General features: G+C 43.7%; 1 protein-coding gene across 2 annotated transcripts in view; it reads right to left on the reverse strand.

The window, feature by feature from the left end:
• Window positions 1–1,543: 1,543 nt before the first annotated feature.
• Window positions 1,544–24,689, reverse strand: part of NDRG3 (NDRG family member 3) — a 64,157-nt gene continuing 41,011 nt past the window's right edge. For both annotated transcript variants that reach the window (XM_061127202.1, XM_061127203.1), the window contains exons 9-16: window positions 22,882–22,938; window positions 14,355–14,458; window positions 13,026–13,091; window positions 12,855–12,906; window positions 8,188–8,235; window positions 5,535–5,570; window positions 5,396–5,447; window positions 1,544–3,137 (exon numbers count right to left, since the gene is read on the reverse strand). In XM_061127202.1, the coding sequence (XP_060983185.1) occupies window positions 2,956–3,137; window positions 5,396–5,447; window positions 5,535–5,570; window positions 8,188–8,235; window positions 12,855–12,906; window positions 13,026–13,091; window positions 14,355–14,458; window positions 22,882–22,938 (597 nt within the window). In that variant the 3' untranslated portion in view covers window positions 1,544–2,955. The remainder of the gene's footprint in view (window positions 3,138–5,395; window positions 5,448–5,534; window positions 5,571–8,187; window positions 8,236–12,854; window positions 12,907–13,025; window positions 13,092–14,354; window positions 14,459–22,881; window positions 22,939–24,689) is intronic.

The following is a 24,689-nucleotide window of genomic DNA, read 5'->3' on the forward strand; positions in this document are numbered from 1 at the left end:
AGAGTGGAAGGCCTCCCCTCTTTAAGAAAGTTCTAACCAGCATGTTAGAGTCGGTGACGGCCCCCCAAGGATGTGGCCTGTGGCTGGGAGGGACCTGATCGCAGGCCCAACCCCCTGCTCTTGCCGCCACACTACAGTGATGTCCATCTTTCCATTTGACAAACAGCCTTTCGCACTGGCCTTAAGGAGCGGTCCATGAGCAGGGAATATCTCTGGTCTAAAAATAATCCCACCATATGCTCTCCCGTTCCACTCAGGGAGGCACCTGAAAATCAGAGAGTTTAAAGCCTAGATGTGCTGCTCTATTAGTTTCTTGACTATTTTTAGGTTAGTTACCTCTGGGCCTGTCTTCTCATCCATAAAATTGCGATAGGTCTACCTACCTGGATCAGAGGAGGGTCACACAAGATGTTGAAAGGGCTCGATCTGCAGTGGGTGCTCAATAAAAGCCTTAATAACACATGAAAATGCACTGATTCTGGAAGAACTAGGAACCTTGTCGAGTAGGTGTCTCTGGCGATATCACCTGACTTTCCTCAACTGTTCTTTGTAAAATGCACTGCCCACTTCGCAGAGCTGCCACAAGAACTGGGTGAGACAGTTTACACGGAAAAGCTTAACACAGTCATCGTGTGTAGCGTCTACCTGGCCACTTCCTTACCTCTCACAAAGTATGCGCTCCAACTTTTTTTTCTTATAATACTGAATAGAAAGAAAGAAAATGAAAATGAGAAGAGGATGAGTGTGGGAAGGACCAGCTGGGTGTAGTCAGCTGGGGCCTGACTCCAGGCACAAAGCCAAGCTGGGAAAGAGGCAACCATCCGCACCATGCAGCCAAGACGGCTGGAGCCGGGCGGGTTCTTAGAGCAGCCGGGGCCGTTAGACCGCCTGCAGCTCTGGAACTGCGTGTTGGACGGTGTTGTCAGGAACTTAGCGCGGACACCTGGTCTGCCCACGGGCACTGGTTTTCTGTCCTCTACTAGGAGGGGCAGGGTCAAGTCATTTTACAAGTACCTCCCACAGACACTGCGACCTGGGTGTACTGGTAGCCACTGCCCCTGGATCATTTGGAGCTGATCTAGGATAGCCACCCCCCTGGAATTATTCTTGGGGGGCAGGGTACAAAGAGCCCCTTCTGGAGAAACAGAGCCTGGTCTGTTGGTGGAGCCCTGGCAGGTGGCTGCGGATTACTGCACGAGGGGTGGGACGCGGCAACCGCGCACGAAGGGCAGAGCTGAGATGCTGAACGCCTTCCTGAGACCTCAGCTTCTCCTCCATTACAAACCACACGATCAAGCTTCTCATGGTTTTTCGTTTGAGGGGAATACAGGTGTGTCAGGTGGACTCAGGGTTCAATCCCAGCTGGCTTACTGGCATGATGATCTCGGGCAAATGATTAATCCTGGGACTTGGTTTCCTCACTGTAAATGGATGGTTTCGCTGGGTGGATAATCATTAGGTATGTGACCCAGTATGAAGACCATGTGCAGTCCCCACCAGAGCCCCAGGAAGTGGCTTGAGAGAAGTCACACCAACCACTAGGTAACAATGAGACATATACAGCTTTATTTCATCATCTGTAAAAAGTCGTACTCCGGCAGAGTGATGCATTCCCTATCTGAGCAGAAAGCGAATGCTATGTCTGAAAAGCCCCTTCCTAGGACTGAAATTGTGTAACCCTGAGCTGACATCTCTGTGCTGTCAAAGCGGGACCCTTACTGGGTGGCAACTGTTTTCACACTCCTCCTGGAGACACTCTCTGGGTGGCTGTGACCCCCTCATATAGCAGCAGACCGAACACAATTCTACCTGGATGGGGTGCCCTTATGGCCCCTTCCCTCTTACAAGAGGGAGTTCACAGGATTAACTTTCTGAGAAATGGGTTCTATCTTTCATTTAGGCTCCATTAAGTCTTCTGAAATCAAGGTTATACTTATAAAGCATCATATTGTGTTGTCTGTTCCTCTCTCTCCAGCCATTTCCTCAACATCTATATAATTTTCAGGCCATACTTCTCCCTTCTGGGGGGATGGAGAGATGGAGAGTTCTTCTCCTGGGAGGCGCCTCCTTCCGATGTCTGGTGTGTGGCATCGGACACTGCAGAGAGATCAATTTTGCTCTGACAGAGCAGAGGCCTGGAATTTCGTTTTCCACCTTCCTGCGCTAAGAGAGTCTAATAATTAAGCCACACTCATTCCTTCAGGAAAACGCCACATTGCATCAGAATGTCATCGTTCATGGGCTTCTAAGAGAACATGTCCCTTCCTTTTATTTATAGGATACATGAATTCAATTGGACAGGAGAAGGTGGCTGGCCACCTGGCCTGCTTCTCTATGTAACAGGCTTCCTTCTGTTGGTCATAATCAACTGCCCAAACAGGAATTATGATTTTCTACCTTCCTCAGATCTGCTCTCTCCTGAAGTCACTTCGCAAATCTTGACCATCAGTAAGGAACCGAAAGAGAATGTAATGGCCTACTTAACCTAGAAACCTGTTCTGCATATTTCTCCTAAAACCACCACTGAAAACGCAAAAATAAGAGTCCCTTTTTTTGTTTTTTGTCTGCAGAAGCTCTACAAGAAAGCATGTCTAAAATCACAAAACTATGCACACACAAACACAGACACGCGTGCTCACACACATACGTCAGGATCAAAGAATCTTAGATACATAGTTGGGAAAGCACAGGGAAAAGCTGGTAAGAGAAGATATGGAGATCTGATCAGCTAAAGAGGTTGGAATGTTACAGAAATGGCATGGAAGTGGTTCTTGGTACATACAAAAAGGGGGGTGGGCAGGCAGAGAGGATGATAAATCCAGGATACCAGAAAGAGAGAATCAGTGGCCATGCAGGAGTTAAAGATAGATGCCAGGTTGCTGGATGAAGTGTTATATTATGGAGTGGCTGTCTGAAGGAGGATGGACTTGCATGGTCCTGGGGAGGAGCATTTGCTTAGCAGGACACCTCCATGGTGTGGTGTCTGTCCAGAACATCAGGGGACTCAGAGGATTCTTGAGTTCCGTCTGACTGATTGCTGGCAACAGATCGGCTGAAGGCACTTTCTCCAGAGCCGATGCTACTTGAGGTGGAGTGGGTTCGGGATCGGGCGAGCCGGGTCATGCTGGCAGATGGGACTGTAAGAGAGAACGGAGAGGACTAGAGGATAGAGCTGTGGTTAAGCTCAGCTAATCCAGAAGTTTCACCAAAGGCTTTACATGTAGCTTTCCCAACCCATCATCTAAGGTGACACCATGACGAGACACAGCCATCCGACTTTGCTCTAGGTGAGGGGCTCTAGGCAAGGCTGCTTTAATCCTCTGGATCTGGCTGAAATCTCAGATGGTTCTAGTCTATAGCAGAACAATGGGTAAACTAAGTCCAGAGTATAACCTCTTAGCTATGCCCATGCCATCCATACAGTGATTAGGAAGAAGGCTTTGGAAACCCAAACAGGTAACCAAAACCTGTGATGCATGCAAGACTAAACCAAAGAAAGACAAACCACACCACACAAGTACAAAGGTGTTTCACACACACAGTGCAAGCCCGATATAACAAGACTACCATCCGTGTCCACAGGTGACCCTTGCTACCTGGGGAGGAGACATGTAGGCAGGTGAGGGGCAGGGAGGGCAGGTGGGCCTGGAGCTGGCCTCTGCACAGGCACTGAGGCGCAGGCTGACTGCGAGAAAGCCCACCGGGGGTCTATTTAAGTCAGACGTCTGCTGTGCCACTGCTCTGGCTCTAAGTCCTTCCAGCTTGGCTAGGAAAGGGCCTAACCTGGCCTACCTCCCTGCCTGTCCTTCTAGTCTTAGAAGAAGCCACTCCTCCAGCTGTCATTTCAATGCTGGGGTCAGAAGATGTCAGTTCCTGCATTCTCCGGGCATAGGCTCCGACCCTCGTAATTGAGAACCCTGTGTCTGGGAGTTAACTCAAGGATCACTCAGTAGGTGGTGGTGGTGGAAGAAGGGCTCGCTGTGAAGTTTCAGCTGCTGCTGTGACCCTGGCTGTTACAACCCACCCCTTTACTCCTGGGGGACCAGGGCTGGACCGGCAGGCTAACTCTCTCGGGGCACAATGAGCCGCGTTCTATCGGGCTCTCACTGCACAGGGAAACCACGGACATGCTGCGGGCAGCCAGTGCAGCCAGGAGAGCATGGCTGGGAGGCGGGCGCGGGGCCAGCACAGAAGAAGGTACCTGACTCGGTGCTCAGGTGACTGAGCTGCACGTACGGGACTGGAAGCAGGATGGACACAGGAAAAGGCAGGTTAGTGACCCAAGAGTGCCAAGTGGTAAACTTGGCTACCTGGCAGACACTGACAGAACAAACTAAGCCAGGGTTGAAGTTTTATTCTAAGGTCCCAGAAAGGAGGGAAGGCCAACTGATGCTTCAATAACATCTCGGACCGTACTGCTCTCAACTAATCAAAGGCAACTGCTTTTCCCTCACTATAAACAGCCAACTTGCCTGGACAAACTGCTTCCTAGGAAAGGAGAGGGACTTCCGCTCCTCCCAGTGAGCCAGAGGGACAGGGGTGTGGGCTCGGTTGGTAGTGGCTCACAGATGGGGATGACACGGCCACTCCAGACGAGACATACACGGGCTGCCTGCCAGGTACAGGGCTGTACCCAGGGGTCCAGCTGCTGCCCAGAGCAGCTGCCCAGGGGTCATTAATCACACTGACACCAAAGACAGGAGAAAAATCACCCTACTGGATACAGAGCTCTGTACCTGGGTAGAAGGGTTTTTATCCTTTTTTAAAACTCCAAGAAAGGAGACAGTGAGGATTATCCTGGGACAAATGAGAAAGCTCAGGGGTCTCACAATACAAGAGACCAAGACAGTGGCACATGATACGACACATCCTTGGATTCACTCTGAAACACTCTGCAAGTTTGTCTCCTGTGGGGAGCAGACTTCACTGATTTAACTTGTTTCTCTAGGCCAGGAGTCATCCATCTAAGTTCAAATGGAAGTAACAACCTCAGATTCACAGCCAGGACTGCCGAAGCTTCAGTGGTTGAACATGTGGACTCTGTAGTTAGACTGCCAGGGTTTGAATCATGGCTCTGCAGCTGAATTGTTATCCTGAGAAACATGCTTAGCCTCTAAGCCTCAATTTCCTCTTCTATAAAATGGGACTAATAGCAGAACTTACCTTTTAAGGTTAAGAATACAGAGTGCCTGGCACAAAGTAAGTGCTCAGTAAGCATTAGCTCATCTTTGTATATATGTGCAGAATAATCTTTCATAAAAAATTTTGGTTTCTACTTGACTTCAGCCTGGCTAGCACAGAGGTTACGCCCTGAGAACTGAGTGCTCCTCAGATGCCAAAATGACCCCATTTATCAATAAATCTTGGTTAGAATAGAAAGTTGTATACTACTCACTGTAGCCCATTCCCTGCAAAAAGTACTTGAAGGCCTCGGTGAGCTTCCCAGGCTAGGGACACAAAAGAAGAAGCTATTAATCACTGCACGGACAGAGAGCTGAAATCAAATGGGTGCTTTTTAAAAAAAGTCTCCTTACCTGAACTACTTGGGGTAGTCCACCACAGTCTGCCATCTAGAAGGGAAAAACATATAAGTCACCTGAGAACTGAATACCCTTAAGGGAAATGCTCTGAATATCCAGGGTCCTGTCAAACAGGACAGAGTCAAATTTTAGGTTCCTTAATTCAACGTTTAACTGCACCCCAGTGTCCATCTTCTCAATGCACTCTTTTTGTTTTTTAATTAATTAATTTATTTTTGGTTGCACTGGGTCTTCATTGCTGCACTCATGCTTTCTCTGGTTGTGGAAAGCGAGGGCTACTCTCCAGTTGTAGAATGCAGGCCTCTCATCGCGGCGGCTTCTCTTGCTGTGGAGCGTGGGCTCTAAGGTTTGTGGGCTTCAGTAGTTGCAGCACACCAGCTTAGCTGCTTCATGGCATGTGGGATCCTCTCAGATCAAGGATTGAACCATATCCCCCCTTCACTGGCAGGCAAATTCTTTACCACTGAGCTACCAGGGAAGTCCGTCCTCAATGTGCTCTTATACACAGACCTAAATTCTAGCAATAACTTTGGATATAATTCTGAAAGATTATTCACTATTTATTAATCAGTAGTGCAGGGCCCGGCTTTCAGGTCCGTGTCAGGAATTTTCCACTCGAGTGATAATGAAGTTAACTACTACCTTGGTTCTGCCTCTACCTGGAGGATTTACTTTCAGAGTCCTCAAGCAGTGTGACCCCTACTTCTCAGGGCACCAAACTCTTAAAAGTTCCCTCAACTCTACACTGTCTCCGCTTCATGACTAAGGGGAGGTCTATGATCAGGCACTGATGCTGCATTCAGCCAACCTGCTTGGTCAGCCACTTTAATTTCACCGCTGGAAGTGATGAGGCTCTCTCTCACTTCATAAATCTTTACACACTGATTACTGTCATCTGCACAAAAATTTCTAGAGTAGGGCTTTGTTATCATGCATGGGAATAACCACGAGGGCTTATTATAACTCAAGTTCCTGCCTGAGGGATTCTTATTTAATAGCTTTGGAGCAGGGCTCAAGAACTTACATTTCTAACAAGCCCCGGAGATGCATACTCTGCCAATCCGCAGAGGACGCAGCTCTTGGGGTACAATGGTCAATCACGAGGCCACCTTCTTCCTTCCATTTGTGAGGTTTCCCACACTCACAGAGTAGCGTATCCAGGCACTTTTTAGAAAAGAGACAGGAACCTCAGGAAACCTTCACTAACATGAAAACTTTGAGGCTGGACTGTTATTCTGCAGATGGGAATGCCACAGGAGGCACAGGAATCTGAGGTTAACAAGGAATAGTCAGTTCCCTGAAAATTCTAAGTATAAGATCAGGAACAAACATTTAACCTGATTTAAGTATAAAACAGACTTAATTAGCCCAGGCTGTTATTTTCATGAAGTTTAGGAGTCAAAATATGATTAGAACCAGTAAAACAGTTCTCATACGCAGAGACAGTACTGGAAAGAACTACTTCCGAGCTGGATACCTATCAAACAGAGAATGAATTCCATCACGCTGCTGTGGGATGGGCATTTCTGCCCAGAAATAAGCACACCTGTGGCTACTTTAACGTGCAGTTCTGCACTTTTAGAAAACTGATTCAAACCTGCATTGAAAGGCTAATCTGAAACCACATACTTATAAAAAAAAAAAATTCATGTTTCAACTAGTTCATCAATCACCTGGACCCTAGAACACTCTGAGTTTTGTCACATCAGAAAGTTAACCTCGTGTTTTATTTCCAGGAACTATGGGCTGCTTACAGTGGCAGCACTCCCCTTTTAACTGCACTTCAAAGAAAAAGGGAAGAAAGCAGAGGTCTTTCAGGCTGAGAAAGCAGCAGTAAGCAACATAAGTTTAGCACTTAAATATACTGTAATACAAATTCAGACCAGGAGGTCAGGCCCTTAAGTATTCCACTATAGGTTCCAGAAAACGCATCTACTCTCATTGTGACAATGCTACTGGAAAACTTTCTTATCCATACAAGGGAATTTAGCTTATAAAGAATTTCCATCCATTATCTAGTATTTCACAACATTAAATAATGCTTATGAAGTTTTCAATGACACAGGAAGATGTTTACATGTCAAAAAGTTGAGGAAAACAGACACAGGGCTAGAAAGAGCCTATAATCTTAATGATTTAAAAATGAATAAGAGGGACTTCTCCAGGGGTCCAGTGGCTAAGAACACGCTTTCTAACACAGGGGATGAAGGTTTGATCCCTCGTCAGGGAGTTGGGTTCCCACCTACCGCAGAGCAACTAAACCTGAGCACCACAACTACTGAACCCATGTGCTCCAGAGCCTCTGCTCCACAGTAGTAGAAGCCCATCCACCACAACGAAGACCCAGTACAGCCCCTCACCACCCAGGAAAAAAACCAATATATATATATTTTTTTTACCAGAGGGTAACCCCTTTGGGTGGCAGGATTAGGAGTAATTTTATTTTATTCTTTCTATATTTCCACTCTTTTTCTATTTTCCAATTTTCTATACTGAGACTATATTAAGGAAAAATTTTTTTTTTTTTTAAAGAGAATGAGGGAAAGAAGTTTTCCTTGTTTCTGGCAACTATTCCAGAAATAAAGTGATTTGAACCACATATAATTTACTCACTAATGGTTGGCAGTGAGGAAAGGAAAAACATTACCTTTAGCAAAGTTGTATTTACAGGATTCAGGCGAGAATTGCATTCAACCTAAAAAAAAAAAAAAAAAAACAGAGAAAGACAATTTTATGAACTGCTAAATACAAAATAGCTTGGCACATGGAAGATCTTTCAAGAAGCTCAGCTGGGAGAAACTCAAGTTTTGGTTGAATCAGCCAAAGAAATTACCAAAATAAAAAATGGGAGATATATTTACATGATATACTTTATATCTTGTATTTCTTAGTAGATCTAAAAATCTGGCTAAGTTCGTTTTCTGGATCCGTTACAAGTAGAGTCTTTAAAGAACTACATTTTGAACCTAATTCCTCCTATGGCTACGCAGCAGCAGGGCAAGTTACCTCCTCCTTTAAAAAGTGAACTATGGGCCTCACCTGCTGAGGTCCTGAGGATTCCCCAGCACAGCCAGTCCTTATGACTGAGCCTCACACCTCCTGTGCCCATTCCCCAACCCGCCCCTGCGCCCACTCCCCAGCCCTCCCCTGCGCCCATTCCCCAGCCCTCTCCTGCGCTGACTCCCCAGCCCTCCCCTGCGCCATTCCCCCGGCCTAACCCTGCGCCCACTCCCCGGCCCGCCCCTGCGCCATTCCCCCGGCCCGCCCCTGCGCCCACTCCCCGGCCCGCCCCTGCGCCCACTCCCCGGCCCGCCCCTGCGCCCACTCCCCGGCCCTCCCCTGCGCCATTCCCCCCCGGCCCGCCCCTGCGCCCATTCCCCGGCCAGCCCCTGCGCCCACTCCCCGGCCTGCCCCTGTGCCCATTCCCCAACCTTCTCCTTCGCCCTGGAGGCAGCAGGGGGACCTCAAAGAAAATGTTCTGGGGAGGTTGTTTAATGGTTCAACAATGTTTTATGGTTAACCTGATCCACTAGATCTCTTCTTTACACATGCTTGCCCAAGCACACATATAAAACACCATGTTAAGAGCATAGAATCTAGAGGGGCAAAAGCATGTAACACAAGGCAGAATGTTGTTGTTTAATCACTAAGTCGTGTCTGAGTCTCCTGCAATCCTATGGACTGCAGCCCATCACACTCTTCTGTCCATGGGATTTCCCAGGGACTGGAGTGGGTTGTAATTTCCTTCTCCAAGGGATCTTCCCAACCTGGGGATCAAACCCCTGTGTCTCCTGAATTGCAGGCAGATTCTTGACTGCTGAGCCACTAGGGAAGCCCCAAGGCAGAATGAGAGTACTTGAAAACTTCACTTCTGAGCTGAGTGAGAACAGAAAGATAAACAGGATTTCTACAGCTAAAGTAAGAAGGGGTGGGCATTTGAAGGCTTCCAGAGTCAGGGGGAAGCAGAAGTAAAGACCCAGGGGATGCAAGGTGAGTATGCTGGTCATGTGTGGGGTTACAGAGACCAGCATATGGTGTGAGGATAAACTGCAGGGAGAGGGAGAGAAAACTTGAGCTGACTGTGGAAGGCAAGAAGTCACAGAGGGTTTCTGAGGTGACGGGATGTGAATTGTTTCAGGAAAATAACCAGCAGTGGCCTGTATGACAGACTGCAGAGGCAGGGAGCCAGTCAAGGAGTCATGAAAATTACCTAGGCAAGAACCAGTAATCCAGCTGAATGCTTAATCTGGGGATGGCTGATGGGTGGGTACTCAAAACTTCTAAAATCAGGGGGATGACCTAAAAGCCAGGATCATCAAGTCAGGGTTTTTTCTTTTTCTTATACAAATGCCAATGCAGGCAGTAAACGTACCTGTTTACTTACTACAGAATATGCTCTAAAAGGCAGAATGTAGGACTTCCTTGTTAGCACACTGGGTAAGAATCCGCCTGCCAATGCAGGGGACACAGGTTCAATCCCTGGTCTGGGAAGATGCCACATGTTGCAGAGCAACCAAGCTTGTCCGCCGTAACTACTGAGCCCATGCTCTAGAGCCCATGCGCCACCACTAATGAGCCCCTGTGTCACAACTACTGAAACCCAAGCACCTCGAGCCTGTGGTCCACAACAAGAGGAGCCCATGCACCACCAGCGTAGCCATGCTCTCTGCAGCTAGAGAAAGCTCGAGAGCAGAAACTAAGACCAAGCCCAACAGAAAAAAAAAAAAAAGAAGAATGTAGAAACTTGATCCCTAAATGCCAGGCAAAGTGCTGAGAACATACTAGATATACAATAAGTATCTTCTGGAAGAATGACTCCTAAGTCTGTACTCAATATAATAAAGCATGCTTTTTCCTTGGTTCATCACTTTGTAATTTCTGTAACTGTGTAAGACGAAGGCTCAGTATCTAGCAGGCCAAGAACAATGGTTGGTTTTTGACATGTCTACTTTCTCCCCAGGTCCAAATGCTAAGACTCCAGTTCAGTTCAGATGCTCAATCGTGTCCAATTCTTTGTGACCCCATGGACTGCAGCACACCAGGCTTCCCTGTCCTACACTGTCTCCCAGAGTCTGCTCAAATTTATGTCCATTGAATCGGTCATGTTACCTAACCATCTCATCCTCTGTCGTCCCCTTCTCCTCCTGCTTTCCTTTCTCCTCCTCCTTTCCCATCAGGGTCTTTTCCAATGAGTCACTTCTTCACATCAAGTGGCCAAAGTACTGGAGTTTCAGCTTCAGCATCAGTCCTTCCAATGAGCACCCAGGACTGATCTCCTTTAGGATTGACTGGTTTGATCTCCTTGCAGTCTTGCTAAGACTCCATCTTATTCATTTTTGTATCCTCCAGTGCACTGAGCAAATATTTGTTGTTTAGTCACTAAGTATGTCCAACTCTTTTGCGACCCCATGACCAGCCAGGCTCCTCTGTCCATGGGATTTCCCAGACAAGAATACTGGAGTGGGTTGCCATTTCATTCTCCAGGGGAGTCTTCCTGACCCAAGGATTGAACCTGCATTTCCTGCATTGGCAGGCAGATCTTTACTGCTGAACCACCAGGGAAGCCCACTGAGCAAATAGAAGAAGCTCAAAAAATGATACTGAATGAATAAGTAAGAATAGCTAGAGACTAGAACTTGTGGAGTTTCTTCCTGCTCTTCCACACATGGACAGCCCTCTAATCCCTACCAATTCAGGGGATAAAAGGCTCTGGCAGGGGAGTTAATTTTGAATGTGTCTAGAAGAGCATCTAGTTTGTGGTACAGGTGGCATTTTGAAGTTATTCTCTATACACACTGAAAATATGGAATCAGAAAAAGACCATATATGTATGGCCAACTTATGCAATCTTGAAAAATAATTGGTAACGTTACTTTAAGTCCATGTAATTTTAGAAAGACAACTCAGCATCATTAGAAAATTCTCATTAAGGATATTTTCTATAAACAATACTATTTTTCTGTGTTAAATACACATGTTCATGAAAAAATGTTTTTGATAGATATTTTATATTTATATTTTATATCTATCAAAAACATGTATCTCCACCTTTTCAGCTAAAGAAGTGAAGGTGGCCAAAGAAAACCAGATAATTTCATGCAGAAACTTAAGTTACTTTATATATGTGGGAAAGACAAGAAAATGATAACAGACTTATGAAAAACTGAAAGCTTCATGTGTAATTAAAGAAGTGCAAATTAAAACACGTGGGATGCCACTTTTTGACCAAATTAACTACTAATAATTGAAAAGTCCAGTGGTGAACAGCATGCTGTGCAACAGGCACTCTCCTACATTGCCAGCAGCAACACACTGTTGTATCTTTTCTGGAAAGGAATCTGGCAAAAGGCATTAAAAACCTTACAAAGGTTTATGATTTTTGACACATTATTTCCATCTCATCCCAGGGAAATGATCAAAACTTCAGGCAAAGATTCTGTATGGATGTTCACCGGCAACATTATTAACGGTGCACAATCATAAATAATCAACAAGAGAATGAAGTTATATAAACAAGGGTGTATTTACAAGACAGCATAGTATACAGTGCTAAGGAATCAGGTCCCCAAACCTTGTATATTTAGTATCATCTAAACTATGTTGAGGGGCTTCCCTGGTGGCTCAGTGATAAAGAATCTGCCTGCCAATATAGAAGATGTGAGTTTGATCCTTGGGTCGGGAAGATCCCCCGGAGAAGGAAATGGCAACCCTCTCCAGTATTCTTGCCTGGGAAATCCCATGGACAGAGGAGCCTGGCAGGCTACAGTCCATGGGGTCACAAAAGAGATGGACATGACTTAGTGATTAAATAACAACATCTATATTGAAGAAAAACATGGTGGCTTGTCTTCGGGATCGTGATTTTTTTCCTCCTGTCCTTCTATTTACCAATTTTCTACAATGAACACATAATATTTTTACCAATGTGCTATGTGCTTGAGAAAGAGGTAGAGAAAAGTACGCAGGCTCTCAGCAACCTTCTAACCTGCTAAAACAGTTCCAGATTTGTGGTGACTGCAGAAGGCCAAGGCTGTCAGAAATCTGATGATAAGCAAATGGTATTTAGTGGTACTACCTGCCACCGAATGAACTGTACCATATAGAACAGTCTGGGCACTATTGATCCCTTCTGATGAAACCAAGTGATCAATGAGGAATTATTTTTCCAGATTGGATAACAAAGCACAAACCTGATATGTATAATCAGAAATAACAAAAACTAGTATCTGCCAACTGTTTCTAGTACATCAGCAGTGTGCTACAAACAACTTACATTTCATCTTACTCAACTTCACAATGTCAGTACATACTTACCACAGCCTCAACTGCGGGTGAACTGTCACCTACCACCAATAAAGTAGAGCACCTGGGGGAAGGCAAACAAGAGGACACTCAGCTAGGAGCACACATACTCCACAGAACACTGGCTTCATCTATCAAAGGCAGGTGTATTTAGCAACTTAGCGGGCAGATCGAGAGACTTACTTTAACGTCTTTGATTTGTTATCATTTTGTCCCAGAACGGGTCTTTCAATCTCCAGGTCTTTGCGGCTAGAGAGACACAAAGGAAACAATGCACGTTTCAGGTAAAGTCATGGCAACTCAGGTTATTTCCTGAAAACTCAAAGGTATCAAAGAATCTGGAAATTATCTTTCCTTCACACCTGACAAGGGGAGAGATTTTATAGCTTTTGTTCACAAGTAGCCTCGTTAGTGGCATCCTGAGTGGAACAGAGAAGGAATAAGGCACTTGGTAGGACAGTGAAAGGAGGCAACTTTAAAACTTAACAGCAATGCTGTTGAAATCCTCAAGTCCTAAGTGTCTTATTTTCCAATTACTTTACAGGAATAATTTTAAAAAATATTTGTTTTTATTTTATTTATTTGCCTGTGCTGGGTCTTACTGGCAGCACATGGGATTTTCAATCTTCTAAGTTGCCAAATGTGGGATCTGCAGTTGCATCACACAGGATCTAGTTCCCTGACCAGGGCTCAAACTCGGGATCCTGGAATTGGGGGGGGTGGAGTCTTAGCCACCGGACCATGAGGGAAGTCCCCAGGAACAATTTAAGGGGAACCTTTTAGGGGAACTATTTTCCTGGTACTTACAGTTTACTGTAGTATTTAATATCCTTTCTGATTTCAGCTAAAAATAAGGACGCTCTGTAATACAGAGGAAGGAGATAGAGAGACTGGATTCAAAACTTGCCTTGCTCCTACTGGCTGTGTAACTCTGGGTAAGTTACAGCTGACCCATTTCCTCAGTCTTTCTCCATATAACCAGGAAGCTAGGAGGAGCTAACATTTTCACTGGAGAAACTGGACCCAAGATAAGAATCAGGCTTCTCTCAGTGACTAGGGGAAATGTGACAACTTTGGAAATACACAAACAAAAGAGAATTTACTACTGTTCACATTTCACTTCTGCCTGATGACAGAATATCAGCAGAGAGAGACTGAATTAAGGTCCCAAACTTCTATCCTTCTGTCCTCTACATGCATTTTTCTGTGTCACCCAAATTGTGTGTTTTTGTGTGTTTACATAACTTTTAAGTCCTTTTGGTCTCAAAACATATTAAAAGTACAACTGGTAGGTGAATATGCCTGAAACAGCATTCAGTTCATTCATTCTTGAAAGCTATTTTCATATCTATCTGAAAGCTCTTCCTCTTCCACTGTGGTGAAAGTGCAAAAGTAACACCATCACACAACATTGTAAGAAGCAGCTTACTTCCCCTCCTGATTCTCTCTTAAATATCCATTAGCTTCTCAGACCTCGTCTGCATTTAAGTGAAGGAACAGAAACAACTGTACCCGTTGTAGGAACCCAGGAAGAGCTGTAGGTTTTCCTGGTTGATATCTTGGGCAATATGCAGTCTGTAGGTCTGAATCAGGTCCAGGTTGGCCTGCAACTCTTCCTAGAACAATGAAAAGAAGACACAGGTGAACTCCTAAGCTACAGTACAAATCTATCTCGTTTGGTTTGCATTCTCAGTGCCCAAAGCCAAAGCTCCCTGCCCATTATAGGAGACGGGGCAGACCCTAGGGCCTCCTAGGCCCCTGGTAGGTTGAACGGCACCATATTCTGTGCTGGATGAGGGCTCCAAGGAGTCTATGATGGAAAAGGTTGGTAATCAAGTCAAGCACAAAAACCTGGGACTATGCTGTGAATCCTCTTCTCCACAGCACAGTGGAAACTGCACTCAACCTGGATTCGAGTACTAGATGTAAAACTGAGGTTACCTCACCATTTGGAACCCTAATTTCCTTATTTGTGTTTTATTCATGCTCTGCCACTTTCACAGAGACAGTGTCTTGTCTGTAAAATGAAGATAATAACCAGTTACCCGACAGGGATGTTTTAAAGATTAAATAAGAAATGCTAATATGAACTGTAAAGTATAAAATAAATGGAAAGTAACACTTCTCTAATTAGTCATAAATCTGCATCATTAACTTCTCTATATTTTCATCAATATAGTGGGTGTAATATCTATTTATATACTATTATTTAATAATATACATTCTAGAACTGCATATTATATTCCATTAATATTTTATTGATTAAGTCAATTTATCATTTATTTACCAATATTACAGGGTTTTTTTTTGAGGCAGTGGAGTTTATTTATAATATTACATTAGTTTCAGGTATACCACATAGTGATTCAAAATTTTTATAGATTATGTCCCACTTAAAGTTATTACAGGGACTTCCCTGGTAGTGCAGTGTCTGCCTGCCAATGAAGGGGACATGGGTTAAATCCCTGGTCCGGGAAGATTTCACATGCTGGGGCACAACTAAGCCCGTGTACTACAGCTACTGAGCTCTTGCTCCAAAGCCTGTGCTCTGCAACAAGAGTAGCGCTGCTCGCTAAAACTAGAGAAAGTTCCTGCATGCAGCAACGAAGACCCAGTGAAGCCAAAAAGCAATAAATAAAACTATTGTAGAATACTGGCTATAAGCCCTGTATAAAATTCAAGAGAAGCAAGAGTCTATCAGTGAAAAGAAAACTTCCCTCCTTACTACCCATTATCCAATGATCCTTATCTCACTGGCTTTATCTGAGGCCACTAGAACCAGTTGCCAGGTTTTTGTATATGTAAGTATATATGGACATATATGGACATACACATACACCAGTAAATATGGACAATTTTAAGCAGAAGAAAAAGGGTTTACACTAGAGAAAAAAATATATCAGGGGTAGTGAGAGAGTCAGTTAATCTAAAGCAGTGTGCAAAGTTCACCACCAGCAACCCTTGTGGAGAAACCGAGGGAAGGAGAACTTGTGTGAGTATTCTCACTACTACATGGGGACAGTGAGCCAAGAGTACAGTAGGAAACTGGCCAACTGAATCAGAGTGTCCCTGAAGCGAAGGGCCCGGGAGCCATTCCAAGGAAACTCGATAAATGAAGATATTAAGAAAAGTGGACAACAAAGGAACCACATTGCAATCAGAGATAAAATGACCTCTACAGTTCCCCCTTCAAAGTCTGAAGAGGAACTTGAGCAAAAGGTTTGAGATAAAAAAGGGGCAGAAGTAATAATGGTATAAAAGGGGAAGACCCAGAGGAATCGGGTGGAGAGGGAGGTGGGAGCGGGGATCGGGATGGGGAATACGTGTAAATCCATGGCTGATTCATATCAATGTATGACAAAACCCACTGAAATGTTGTGAAGTGATTGGCCTCCAACTAAAAAAAAAAAAAAAAAGAAAGAAATAAAAGGGGTAAAACTGGCTTAAGTGCTAACGGAACTCCCTAGGAAAAGCTGTTATGTGTAAGTTGCACCCCATCACTCACATTTCTTTAGAACACAAACTGTAGTGTGCAGACATACTATTCTGCACTGAGGTTACTCCTTATCAGGACATATGGGGCCTTCTCATTTATTTATAGTTTTTACACACCCTTGCTAGTATAAATGATCACTCTTTTTGACTTCTGCTAATTTGACAGATAAAAAGGGGTTATCATTGTATTTTTATTAGTGAAGATGAGATTATTAATGTATAGTAACCTTATATGCTTCCATTTCAAAGCAGTAAGAGTAATACATGCATTCACTTGTTTAAATTTTAAATGAACTCATCAGCCTTGTGACAACCTCTTGTCTGTGGCTGCACATGTTTTTAATTAAACACACAATATGTATATACTGTGAGGATGTTCTTACTGTACAGAAACCATTATAGTAATCAAGACACTGTGCTATGGGCATGTGTGTATGTGTGTGCTCAGTTGCTCAATTGTATTCAACTCTTTGCAGCCCCGTGGACTGCAGCCCACCAGGCTCCTCTGTCCATGGAATTTTCCAGGCAAGAATACTGGAGTGGGTTGCCATTTCCTTCTCCAAAGGATCTGCCCAACCCAGGGATCAAACCTGCGTCTCCTTGCATCTCCTGCACTAGCAGGCAGTTCTTTACCACTGCACCACCTGGGAAGCCCTTCTGTGATACTGGCATAAGGCTAGACAAACATCAGTAAGATAAAAATGAGCCTTCCAAAATAAATCCTTAAATTTATGGTCAACTGGTTTTCTTTTTTTTTTGGTCAACTGGTTTTCAACGAGGGAGCCCAGACAACTCACTGGACAAAGAAAAGTCTTTTAATCGTACTGGGAAAATTGGATTTTCAAAGGAATGAAGTTAGTGTCCAACTTTACACCACGTACAAAAAATTAGCTCAAAACAGACCACAGACCTAAATGTTAAGAGCTGTAAGTATAAAACTCTAAAGAGAAAGGATAGTTGTAAATCTTCATGACTTTGGATTAAGTGATGGTTTCTTAGATATGACACCAAAAGTATAAGCAACAAAAGAAAAAATAGCCTGGACTTCATCAAAATTAAAACCTTTTGTGTTTCAGGTAGAAAATAAACTGGTTACCAGGGCCATGGGATGGCAAACAGATAAACTGGAAGACAGGGATTGACACACACACACACTTCTATTATATATAAAGTAGGTAACTAATAAAGACCTACTGTATAGCACAGGGAACTCTACTCAATACTCTGTAATAGGCTATATGGGAAAATAATCTAAAAAAGAGTGGCTATATAGATACATGTATCTAACAGATTCACTTCGCTATATACCTGAAACTACCACAACACTGTGTATCAACACTATACCCCAATAAAAATGAAATAAAACAAAACAAAAAGATACTTTCATTAGGTTAAACCCAAATACATAAAATAAATAAATAAAAACTGTGCTTCAAAGGACACCATTAAGAACGTTAAAAGAGAGACTTTCCTGGTGTTCCAGTAGTTAAGAATCTGCCTTGCAATTCAGGGAAGGTGGTTGATCCCTGTCAGGGAACTAAGATCCCACATGCCAAGGAGCAACTAAGTCTGTGTGCTACATGCAGAGTCCATGTGCCATAACGAAAGATCTGCAGGACGTAACAAAGATCCCACACGCCACAACGGAGACTTGAAGCAGCCAGATAAACAGTAAAAAAAAGAAAAAATTTATAAGACAGGGACTTCCCTGAAGGTCAAGCGATTAAGAACCCAACTTCCAAAGCAGAGTACGTGGGTTCAATCCCTGAGGAAACCAGGATCCCCAAATGCCATGGGGCAATGAAACCTGTGAGCGGAAACTAGAGAAAGCCTGTGAGCCCCAACGAAGAGCCGACACTAAGCAACAAAGACCGAGCACAGGAAAAAAATAAAAACATTTTCCGTTTGCCAGTCCTTTGTTTAAAATTTAGCACAGGAGCCACTGGCCCAAGGTCTCAAGAATTCTCATAGACTAGCTATCACCACATCCTAGGCCCAGGTTCTTCCCATCCAACTGCAGTTTCTGTAGCTTCCGCAGCTGTTCAGACCTTATTTTAGACAAATGTCTCCCCGATCTGGTGAATGGCTCTGTGGACAAGTCAGGGCCCTTACCCTCTGGGCAAGTTTCTTCACAGTTGGCCAGCTGTACTTTCTGTGGAAACCATTCCTCCCGTGAACAGGCCTCACTCTTAGGCGTGCTGGTGGGGGCTCAACTAAGTCCTCAGTTCCTTCAGTGTTCACATTTCCGTGGCCTAAGAGGAGTTGTAGTTCAGTCGCTAAGCCGTATCCAACTCTTTGCAACCCCATGGAGTGCAGCACGCCAAGCTTCCCAGTCCTTCACTGTCTCTTGGAGTTTGCCCAGATTCATGTCCGTTGAGTTGGTGATTCCATCCAACCATCATATTCTCTGTCCCCCCTGCTTCTCCTCCCCTCAGCCTAGGAGTAGCTGCTGTTTTTCCACCTGCTACTTTTGGACACCTCAAAGTCCTTTTTCACCTCTTGAAGAAGTAAGCCACCTTCTACTAGTTGATATATTACATGAAATTTTCTCTACTCAAAGCATGTAGCTTCTGTCCCTTGACTGGACCCTGGAAACAGCCCATAGGATGGAGAAAGTGTGACCTGAAGGAGGCTGAGATGAGTGTCACCAGGTCTTCTGTATGGCAAGTCCTGATTCTTGTGCTGAAATATTTTTAAAAGGCAGAACAGGAACTTCCCTGGCAGTCCAGTTTAAGACTCTGTGCTTTCACTGAAGGGGTGAGAGTTCAATCCTTGAACAAAAGCCCCTCATGCAGTGCAGCAAAAAGAAAAAAAATGGCAGTGCTTTCCTGCTACTATCACCTTACAGTGTCCCCTGGTATTCTTTACTTAAAAATTTTAACACTGTCACTTGGTAAAGGAGAAATGTATAGAAAAAGAAATCTGTCATGGCTCAGCTCTGAGTAACATTTCTATGCTAGTATAAATGCTGGAAATTTATCTAATCCAAATCATGTTATATTGGAAGGATGGAGTAGTAGAAAACATAAATGAGGGACATGGTGTCGGTGTATGTGTGAATATGAGAGAAATCCTCTTTCATAATGGAATGCCAAAGATAATGCCTACAACTGAAAAACCAACAGGTGGAAATACACGCATATTTAAAGAGAGAGAGGCTAGACAGTTGAAGAGAACTGAGGCTTATGTCCAAAAAGACACATATAAGAATGTTCACAGAAGAATTTTTTTATGGAAGAAAAGCTATGACCAACCTAGACAGCATGTTAAAAAGCAGAGACATTACTGTGCCGACAAAAGTCCGTCTAGTCAAAGCTATGGTTTTTCCAATAGTCATGTATGGATGTGAGAGCTGGACTATAAAGAAAGCTGAGCACCAAAGAATGGATGCTTTGGAACTATGGTGTTGGAGAAGACTCTTGAGAGTCCCTTGGACTGCAAGGAGATCAAATCAGTCAATCCTAAAGGAAATCAGTCCTGAATATTCATTAGAAGGACTGATGCTGAAGCTGAAACTCCAACACTTTGGCCACCTGATGCGAAGAACTGACTCACTGGAAAAGACCCTGATTCTGGGAAAGACTGAAGGCACGAGGAGAAGGGGACGACAGAGGATGAGATGGTTGGACAGCATCACTGACCCCATGGACATGAGTTTGAGCATTCTCCGGGAGTTGATGAAGGATAGGGAAGCCTGGCGTGTTGCAGTCCATGGGGTCGCAAACAGTCAGACACGACCGAGCGACTGAACTGAACTGATTGAAGACTGTCCATAGAAGCTTTATTCATAATAGCAAAACAAAAGCAAAATATTGGAAATAACCCAAATGCTCAAAGGAACATTCATGGTATATAACAATGGACTGCTACACAGAATCTAAGAATGAACTACTGATGCATAGGAAAACAGGTTTGAATCTCAAACACTATACTGAGCAAAAGAAGCTGGGCCCATTAGAGTGTACACTATGTAATTACATTTATATGAAGTTCAAGAACAGGCAAGATAATCTATAGAGGTAACAGAACAGTGAATACTTGTTTGGAGAGGGGAATTAGTGATTAGGAAGGGGCACGAGGGAAGCTTTTTGAGATGTTCTGTATCTTGATTCGGTGATGGTTACATGAGAGTATGGGCTTCCCAGGTGGTGCTAGTGGCAAAGAATCTGCCTGCCAATGCAGGAGACATAAGGGATTCAGGTTCAATCCTTGGGTCAGGAAGACGCCTTGGAGAAGGAAATGGCAACCCACTTCTAGCCTGGAGACACCTATGGACAGAGGAGCTGCCAGGCTCCATAGGGTCACAAAGAGTCGGACGTGACTAAAGTGACTTAGGATGGATGGACATGAGTATGTATAAAAGATCACTGAGATGTACTTATATTTGTGTCCTTTATTAAACATAAATAATACCTTAATTAATGAGGCAAAACCCAAAGAATCTGCTAAAAGAATTAAAGTGGTTACCTCTAAGAAGCAGAATTGGGGTGAGTAACAGATTCTTTGTATCAAGCCCTGCAAAACTCCTCTGCTCTAAAATGTATGTGGGGACTTCCCTCGTGGCACAACTGATAAGAATCTGCCTGCCAATGCAGAGGACACGAGTTTGATCCCTGGTCTGGGAAGATGCCACATGCTGCAAAACAACTAAGCCCGTGTGCTTCAACTCCTGAAGCCCATGCTTCAACAAGAGAAACCACCACAATGAGAAGCCTGTGCACCACAACAAACTAGCCCCCATTCACTCTAGAGCCAGAGAAAGCCTGCACAAAGCAACAAAGACCCAGCACAGCCAAAAATAAATAATTTTTTTTAATGTTAAAAATATATATATGTGAATTTGTAATTGTGCTGAAATACAATCTCAATCAAAGAAATAACTATGGACTTTGGAGTGAGCCTGATTTGGATTCAGACCGCTTGCTAGCTGGACAATTGTAGCAAGTTATGTTCCCTCTCTGGCCCTCAGTTTTTCCATCTTAAAGTAAGTTTAATAGAACCACGTGAAAAAAAAATAACTGAGTTTGTGCCTAAAAGGTACTTGTCAAAGTATTTACACAGAATGAGTACTCAGTAAATGTTAATTTTCTCCACATTGACCATTTTCCTTTAATACATAGGCAACAGTTGAGCATGCATTACTCCTACTTATAGTTTTCATCCCAACTCCAGACACCTCACAGCTCTCCACACTCATTGCTCATTCATTCCCTCCCTCCTTCATAGGTCATCTGTGATGCTATGATTTATAGCAAGAAATATATACTTGGTCTTCATCCCCCTCCTGGCACAGAGCTCTGTAAAACCTTGCGATGAGACTGATAAAGAATCTTTTTTTGGTTAATGATGGGATTTTAGGAAAGCCCCTAAGTAACTTCTACATGGAACCAGTCCCTGTGAGTAGGGGGCTGGAACTTTCAACCCTACCCTGCCCTTCTCTCTGGGGGCGGGGGTGTAAAGGAGGTGAATGTTGAATTGACTGCCACATAATCACGTGTCTGTAACAAAGCCACCATAAAGCCCCAAAAAACAGGTGTGGGAGGGCCTCCAGGTTGGGGAAGGCATGGCCACTCTGGGAGACTGGGGCATTCCAGAGGACAGGGGAGCTCCCTGCCCCTTTCCATACAACTGCTCTGGGCATCTCTCTCATTCAGCTGTTCCCGAGTTAGGTCCTTTTATATTAAGCCAGTGTAGTCAATACAGTGTTTCTCTGTGAGCAGCTCTAGAAAACAATCTGGACCCAAGGAGGGGGCTACTGGAACCTCTGATCTATAGCTGGCTGGCCAGAAGCACAGGTGACCACCTGGAGTGCTGAGGTGGGGGACGGGGGAGCAGTGGCGGCTCGGTGGCTGGCACTCAGCTCTAACCTGCGGGGTCTGACCGATATTCAGGAAGACCGTGCCATCGAGCTGAGCTGCAGGACATCCAGCTGGTGTCTGAGAATTCTTTGGTAGTGTCAGAAAAGACACAGTGTAATTGGGACAGGAATTCTGTTACTCAACTTACTTTCTCTCTGAAAAGAGGACTAGGGTCCTGACCTCTTTCACCCAACAGCTATCCACATAATTGGCATTTCCTCTATAGACTTCAGTTTCTTTACCAGAAAGACATGGGATTTGAACAAAAGGTTCTTTTAGCACTAACATCTGTGGTGTCTTTTGGTTTGTTTTTTATTTTCTCTGAAATCTCTATTTCTGTGCAGCCCTTCTTCCCAGACCTCATTTTGGCTCCAAAGAAGCTTGGTGAGGCACGTGATGTCGTCAAACAGGAACAGATGGCGTGCGGCTTACAGGGAACGGGTTGGGGGTGGGGTGGGAGCTGCCTTCTCTCATCTCGCTGAACGCCAAGAGCCAGGTGCCACTGAGTTAATGCCCTCCCCTGAGACTGGCCTTTGGTGGGCGCCATGTGCATCTCCCACGGCACTGAAAGTGTTAACTCACTGGGATCAAGGGAGTTCCAGGGAACCCTTTCTTTCCTGAGGTGAATAAGACTTTACACACAAGCCAATAAACACACCCCTCTTCTGGCTGGAATAGGCACTTACCTGCCCAAAGTGATGAGCCAAAATTATGTCCACAACGTTGGTTGTCAAGCCCGAGAGCTAAAAAGATAAAAACTTCGTGTCAAGAGAGTGAGCATGGGTAAAATTTTATCAATCTGTCCACTTTATTAGTGCACTTTTTTATAAATATGCTAATCTTAAAAACACAAAAAATATAACTCAGTGTCACACATTTTCATGAGATAGTGGTCCCAAGAAATCTGAGAACAAGAAAGAAGTCAGGAAAAAACAAAATCTTCCTTCTAGGGTAATAATATGGCCTACTCTGAAATAGGTGGTAGAAGAAATGCTGGCTGTTACTTCTTTGAGAACGTGGGACCTAGAGCTCACAACTATAGCTACTTAATTTCTACCTGTGTTTCTGCATTTACACTGGGTTTATCTTAATAAGGTAGACTTACAACCACTCCCAAGGCATCCAAAAGAAAAAGCAATTTTTTTTTCTTTCCTCTAGTTTTTGCTATCTTCATTTCAAGGAGTGGGAGGAAACTGCTTTGTTTACAGAATGTTCTTGCGTTTTGAAAGCTTTTCTCTTAATTTTCCCCACGTCAAAGCTATGCACATCACAGTCTAATAAATGCATCAATCTGTGTAAATCTGCAGCCTGTTAGTCTATTTTCAGAAAAATTTCCAACTCACATTATGTTGCTGATTTCCCTTAAACCTTCTCTGTTGATTTTAAGCTCAGTTCCTACTGTGGACTTGGCGCAGAGGTAAAGTACTGAGTTGGGGGTGGAGATGGAGAAGAGGAGATAAGGGAAACAGACGCGGATATGGGTGGAGCAGGATCAGGTAGTCCCGGAAAGATGGAGTAAGAAAGAAGCCCAGAAATCTTCACCTGGGTTATCAATGATCCACAGGTTATAAATTAAAGATAATTAGAATAACCTATTTCATTTCATCATTTAATAACCTATTTAATATTCATCATGTCATTCTAAAGCTTTATAAGAATGTTTACTAGATTACATCATGTTATTAAGAGTGTTCATGTAAGTTTTAATGTACCACATACTAGACAGGAATTAGAACAAATCTGAAGTCAGTTGTAAGAAAGAATTTCCATAATATCTGGCAAAAGCAATGTTGATATATTTCATCCAAAGCTAGGAAATACATCATTTCTCTGGAAGTTAAAGGTGGGGGGACTTCCCTGGTGGTCTAGTGGCTAAGACTCTGTGCTCCCAATGCAGGAGCCCCGGGTTTGTTCCCCGGTCAGGGAACTAGAACCCACATGCCACAACTGAAGATCCCACATACTGCAACTAAGAGCCAGTGCAAGTGCAGCCAAATTAAAAAAAAAAAAAAAAGGTGGGGAAGAACAGATAAACTTTTCAGAATCTGGTCTGCTGGTAGATAGAATAGTTTAATATTTTAAAATAACTATGAAAGCAAAGCAAAATTAGGAAAATATAGAACATATAAAATAAAAATAAGAATCAGTAATGCTACCAAAGATGTAACTACTAGTAGCATTTTTCTTCTTTTCTTATGCATATATGTATTTTTAAAAAATGTTATTGTTTTTTAAGCATGAGAATTTTCTCATTCCCCTAAATAACAACAAAAAAACCCCATAATTTTTCAGTTGCATAGTATTCCATTCATGACTGAGACTCACAGACAATGATGAATGAAAGAAGCAAGATATGAAAGAACACATCTTCTATTATTCTGAATATATAAAATCAATCAATCTATGGTAATAGATACCAGAATAATGGTTTCTTTTTGGGAAAGGGAGGAAGTATTAAGGGCAGAGTTGGAAATATTCTGTATATTGACTGAAT

The sequence above is a fragment of the Dama dama genome, chromosome 23 (genome assembly GCF_033118175.1).
Source record: "Dama dama isolate Ldn47 chromosome 23, ASM3311817v1, whole genome shotgun sequence".
In the NCBI taxonomy this organism is placed as follows: Eukaryota; Metazoa; Chordata; class Mammalia; order Artiodactyla; family Cervidae; genus Dama; species Dama dama.